The following is a 6,130-nucleotide window of genomic DNA, read 5'->3' on the forward strand; positions in this document are numbered from 1 at the left end:
CACTATCTAGTTGACGATAAATGTCCGAAAGTTTTTGCTTACCCATTCTGTAAATTAATAAATAGTCAAATAACACAAAAACACACATAATCAAACTAACACGTATAGCCAAAATTGTCGACCTTGCGACTATTCGATTTTTATATATATTATATTATGCATCCGTACACACTTGGTATTTTACAACGTTTTATTTTTAAGCTATTTTACAAGATTTCTATTTTTACTATTATTATTATTATTATTATTATTATTATTATTATTATTATTATTATTATTATTATTATTATTATTATACCGCTACAACCACACAACCCACTACTATCCCTGTGAGCTGGCATTTCAGAAACGACGTTCCCTCTCATCGTACTTCCAGGAGATTTGCTCTCCTACCTCCCTAATTCTATTTCTGGCACCCACCAGCTCCTCACCATAACGGCGGAGTTCAGCTAAGTTTTCGTTGCTCATTGGTGGGTTCGGTGCAGGTTCCGGGTCGAATTGAGGGAAAAAGGTGTTAGGGCTATTCATAAGGTTCTGAAATTGCCAGTCGGTAGTCCACCATTCCTCCAGTGCTCCTGGTAGAGGTCTAGGGTGAACAATGGGATCTGGAATGGCAGGTTCTAGGTTAACGGGAAGTAAGGCTTCAGCCGGGTAATTAAAGAGAGTTTCATCGGCAGGTCCGATGATGTCGCCAAGTGCCAATTTACAGTCCAACTCTTCTTCCCAAGATAGCATTTCTTGGTTTTGCCTGGAACTCTCCCCAGTCTCTATTCCTTTTCCCTTATCCTTTGGGTCCTCCTTTTTCATAGTTTTCTGTGTTGCTGGCTTTTTTCCTGCGTACACGCCTCCAACCTACCCACCTATGCCTCTTTTTCAATACTTTTGGTTTTTCCTGTGGTTGGGCTTTGAATACCATAGGCTCCTCGACATCTGCCTGGTATCCAGTGACATTACCCGTGGTATCCATATCTGTGCTATGGATAGAGAAATTCTGAAGGGCTTCTGATAATTCGTTCATGCTGTTAGCACACACGAAGACGCCCACAATCCTAAGTTAAAATTTTGTAAACTTAAAAATTTTACAAAATCACAGAATGGCAATTAGATAAATTAAGTATTTCTAAATACTTAATTGACTTAAACCAGTGGCTCTAATACCACCTTTTTCTGTCACTGCCCCCGACCCGGTTTGACCCGGTCCAGGAGCCGCGGGACAGAAACCTTTGGTATTGTTTATTATGGCAGCGGAAATTTTAATAGGATCTTTTTAAAACTTGAAATGCCTGATTATTTTATTTCACAATCCGGGATAAAAATCCCTAAATTGCAATAAGGGAATTTCACCGAGAAACTCCGGTTTTACAAAACATGTTTATTTATTTTAAGCCACTACTTCAAGCTTGCTAGTGCTCCACAGCACTTTTCCTTAATTCACAGCAGATCACCTGAAACATGTTTTAAAAAGGTTTTATCAGCAAGAAATACTGGCGAGTCATTCAAGTTGCACAAAACGACACATTGTTATAATCCATAGTATTAAGGGTGATTACAATGCTTCTATCAACCAATTACCCCAAATCGGTATTTGTCACTCGACTGTATTTGTGACTATGGTCAGATCACCCATTGGCTAACCCGTTGTCCAATGGTGACGGGTATCAAGTAATGTATACAAAACCCCACATACCGGCAGTAATTGAAGATTACAAAAACTTAATCCCTATAATTATCACTTTAAAACCAAACATGATTTTGAAAGCAAATTTGATAAAAAGAAAATGACTCACATTGCAAGTTTATACCGGCAGAGTTTTGCCTACTGATAAGCCTGATAACCTAGTTTAAACAACAATGCACACGAACTAGGTTAGTAACTAATACAGCATTTACGATAATTCACGAGATACAACCCTCACAACGAATGACAAAGTGCAATACTAAACATCCATCGAATTCACGATGAATGACAAAGTATAACCCTAATGCGGGCAGCACTTAAACATCCATTGGATAGTTTCAATCGATCGGATATTAAATCGCAGCAGCGATCAAGTTATTACCCTGTCGTCGTGGCAGCGTTTTGTGTGGTGTGTGTGTTTTGAAGTAAACAGCGTGTAACTCAGTGTACGAAACGAGTTTTAACGTCGAAATAGCGCCAAACTTCAAGTCCCAAGCCCCTGTATTTATACCCCATTTTGGACCCGCCCGCGTGTTGCGAAGGGATCCCCCTCCCTTGTCGCGAGTCGCGGGGCACACCCCCTAGCCTAGGGTTGCCTTATCACTTGTTTAGGCCTGCTGAGTTGACAGATATCGAAACTACGCGTTCTTAAATCGTTTTAAGCAGATAAATATGATTAGGGGATACCCCCTTGAGTTTTAGGGGCCCTAATCCTGATTCTGATTGTTCTGAAATTTTTAGGGGTTACACCATACTACTTGGGGGTTTCAATTAGGGTTTCGCATTAGACAAATAAAATAATAACTTAATTGTTTTGGTGAGAGTTGTTACAATGTTTCTTCTTGAAATTAGCATATATATATATATATATATATATATATATATATATATATATATATATGTGTGTGTGTGTGTCTTGCACATTGCCTATGTTCGACATGAGGACGTAAATCTTTTACAGCTTCTACAAGTCCCTGATTACATAATAAGATATAAATAAATAAGATATAATTAAAAATAGTGATTACATAAGTTAAACCCATTGTACCTTATGTTGGTCAGATATAAGATATAATTGTAAGATCCCTCCCATCACTTATGCCAATATCATCTTTTAAGCATTCAATGAACCACTTCCAGTTTTCTTTGTTCTCTACTTTCACAACAGCCCAAGCTATGGGATAAATCTGGTTATTTGCATCTCGACCTGTTGTTGTTAAAAGTTCCCCTTTACATAACCCTTTTAAAAATGTTCCATCTAAGTCTATTACCTTCCTGCATGCAACCCAACCTTCTTTTAAAGCTTTAAAACATATATAAATCCTACTGAACACATTACTTCCATCTGGCATACCATTTACTCCCACTTTCACAGAACTTCCGGGATTGGATCTTAAAATCTCATGTGCATAATCCCAAATTCGCACATAGTGTTCTTTCAGTCCACCCTCTATTTCGAACATTGCCATAGATTTTGCTCGACAACACTGACCTCTACTTACTTTAACCATGTAGTCACGCAATATATCCGCTTGCATGTCTCTTATTCTAACAAAAGGTCTTGCAATGAGTTCTCTAAGGTACATCTTTGCAATCCATGAGGCTGTCACTAGGGACCCTAAACTGTAATTTCGACTACAGTTGTGATTATCATTAAGGCTTTTAATCTGAAAAAATTTCTCAGTTTGCATCCAAGATGCCCGTAATCTAAACGGAAAAGAATATCCAACATATTTGTTACCACATAAAACTAAGAGCCTTTTTGTTTCATTTTTTTATAACTTAACATATATCCATTTACTACTCCATAACAACATATAGAAAACTTCAATTGTGTAGGAGTTTCATACCTATCCCCAAGAAACGGACGCGTGTCTTTCCAATTCATGTTTGGATCATGAATTGGATATACTTTCCCTTTTTCAACGTGTTGTGTACCTTCGTTATCTTCGTCAATGTTTAGATCATCGTCATCACCCTCGACTAAAGTCTCACCAACATCGTTGTCAACATCATTACCATAATGCGGCCGCATATATTCTGGTAACTAAGTTTACTTAAAAAAGGATCATCGTTTGTCCTATTTAAAACAGAAACAAAATCCTCATCTTCAAGATCTAAAGGCAAAGAATCTGACAATTCCTCTTCTTCGGTACTTGCTTCATAAGTAGCATCACTAAAATTATCATCTTCTTCATTCGAATATGACTCCATCCTACAAAAATCAATTATAAACAATTATGAGGACAATATTAAACGGTGATTTTGTTTAACAATGAGTCATCATCCATTTTCATGGTGACTTCTAAAAACAATTTCATATAAGAATGGTGATTCGATTATGTTCATGAAACCGAGTATCATACGTGGATTAGAAAGAACAAAAAAAACATGATGTCGATTATGTTCAGGAAATTGAGTATCATACGTCGATTATGTTCACAAGAAACTGATTTCATACCTGTAATTGATTTCAAGTATTTCTTCGAGTTGAACTCATACGCTCGTCTCCTCCTTCTTTGACGTTTCAGTTGCTAGGGTTTATCATATGAAATCCATTCCTTTTATTTTTTTAAAGCCACAGTACAAAAATATCCACGTAACCAAAACTACTGGGACAACCGGTTACCAGTTATCTTTTTTTTTAATAATCACAATAATGTTTAAATTTAACAAGTTAAGGGACTTTTATATGCAAAAAAAAAAGTTCAGGGACTTTTATGAAAAAAATAGAAAGTATATTGGTTTTTTATGGTATTTACCCTATACAAAAATATAGCTCTTGTTATTAGAACATGTTGTAAAGATATCAAAACTTCAATATGCACATGCAATTAAACACAAACACATGTTATACATGTTACGTAACAAAATCTTATTTTGTTTGTCAGTAACATATGGTTAATATCCAAAACATTTACCAACTATACGGTCAACAACGGACTGATGTCGCCTTTATATATATAGCTGCAAATCGCAAATATATTGTCTCACCTTTCGATCAAGCACTTCGATCAACTCTCACCACTATCTATTTGTATCATACACATAAAGAAAAATGCTTACACAACCGAGTGTCACTCTTTCCCACCTCGAATCCATTCGAAACTATCTTCTTGATGATAATTTAGATACTTTTCCTAATAATTACCAAAACCATGATAGCTTTACAATCTTTGATGTCAATGATTGGAGTTTTCTCCAGGACTCTTACGAATCATCTCTAAACATGGAGAATATCTCCAATCTTAGTAGCTCTTGTTCAATCCTCATTTCTCCAAATATAGTAAATGATCCAACTGAGCATTCACTAAATCTTGATGATTTCGATGCATATGATTTTTTAGTTGATAATAGTGATGGAAATCATGAGGGTGCAAGTTCATCTCATAGTCAAAATAACACTCAGCAACTGTTTCAAAATATTAATTTAGATATTTTCACAGATATTCCAACAGTTTCTAAGGATCCACAACCACATTTATCTCCTGCCAACAAACCACTAAAACTGGATTTTTCGACCGGACATGTCATTGCTATAGGCGATGAAACTCCGCTAACTGTGAATGATATCTTTCCAAGCAATGGGGATGGGTTTCAAGCTAAACAAGTACCCGTATTGCATAACAGAAGGTATAGGGGTGTAAGACGACGGCCATGGGGGAAATTCACTGCGGAGATGAGGAATCCAGAGAAGAAAGGTAAAAGATTGTGGCTAGGGACCTATGACACACCTGAAGAAGCTGCCCTGGCATATGATCGAGCAGCTTTTAAGCATCGTGGTTCTCATGCTTTGCTTAATTTTCCGCAAATAATCGGGTTGCACCAAGAAAATCCCAAAAGTCCTACTGGAAAAAAAGCGACATATAGGGAAATCTTAGTCCCCGTGATCAACTTCTTCTTCATTGGAGTCTTTAGCACTATTCGAGATGATAATAAGCAAATATTTTAATGATTAAGGTGTATAAAGTACCTAGGTGGACAAGTAGAATAAAGTTGAATGTGATGCATTTGGGTATACCATATTGCATCATATCCAAATTTTTGTAATCAACCTTGGCATTAAGGGGTACTAGACCATAAGAATATATGTAATAAGAACTCGAATTACCTCATAAACAAATTGTTGTTTTGAGAATTTCTTTTCTTCTAAAATTAGTTTTCATGAAAAGGCTTCTCCAACAACCATTAAGTATAGGTTGCGCTAACGTTTACATAAAATCCAAACAAAAGAAATACATTATTATCATATAATAAAAGTTGCTCGTTCATTACATATTAATTACTTATAACCGAATATTAGTTCGGTCAAAGTAACTTACATATTAATCAGAGGATTAAAAGAAATAAAAACTCATAACAATATTATTATCTTGAGCATAACCTACATTCTAGACTTAGTTGAGATAGATAATAAAACCAACAATTTAAAGACTTTTAGTTGATGTGTTG

The 6,130-nt window shown here is 36.0% G+C and overlaps 2 protein-coding genes across 2 annotated transcripts; one reads left to right on the forward strand and one right to left on the reverse strand.

The window, feature by feature from the left end:
- Positions 1 to 2,736: 2,736 nt before the first annotated feature.
- LOC110919962 lies at positions 2,737 to 3,969 on the reverse strand. Its single transcript, XM_022164208.1, has 4 exons — positions 3,953 to 3,969; positions 3,770 to 3,893; positions 3,529 to 3,725; positions 2,737 to 3,385 (listed from the first exon to the last, which is right to left on the reverse strand). Exons 1-4 carry the CDS (start codon positions 3,967 to 3,969, stop codon positions 2,737 to 2,739), a joined length of 987 nt encoding a protein of 328 aa, XP_022019900.1.
- A 938-nt stretch (positions 3,970 to 4,907) lies between these two features.
- On the forward strand, positions 4,908 to 5,630 carry LOC110919961 (ethylene-responsive transcription factor 13). Its single transcript, XM_022164206.1, has one exon. It carries the CDS (start codon positions 4,908 to 4,910, stop codon positions 5,628 to 5,630), a length of 723 nt encoding a protein of 240 aa, XP_022019898.1.
- Positions 5,631 to 6,130: the final 500 nt, after the last annotated feature.

This window comes from Helianthus annuus, chromosome 16 (assembly GCF_002127325.2).
Source record: "Helianthus annuus cultivar XRQ/B chromosome 16, HanXRQr2.0-SUNRISE, whole genome shotgun sequence".
Taxonomy (NCBI): Eukaryota; Viridiplantae; Streptophyta; class Magnoliopsida; order Asterales; family Asteraceae; genus Helianthus; species Helianthus annuus.

What these genes read in the sequence shown, in the direction of transcription:
- LOC110919962 (XM_022164208.1), bottom strand. An exon ending in AAGATGAGGATTTTGTTTCT is followed by an intron (nt 3,726 to 3,769) that starts GTTTTAAATAGG and finishes AAGTAAACTTAG; the next exon opens with TTACCAGAATATATGCGGCC. An exon ending in CGTCCGTTTCTTGGGGATAG is followed by an intron (nt 3,386 to 3,528) that starts GTATGAAACTCC and finishes TTTTCCGTTTAG; the next exon opens with ATTACGGGCATCTTGGATGC.
- LOC110919961 (XM_022164206.1), top strand. Translation starts at nt 4,908, where the DNA reads ATGGAGAATATCTCCAATCTTAGTAGCTCTTGTTCAATCCTCATTTCT.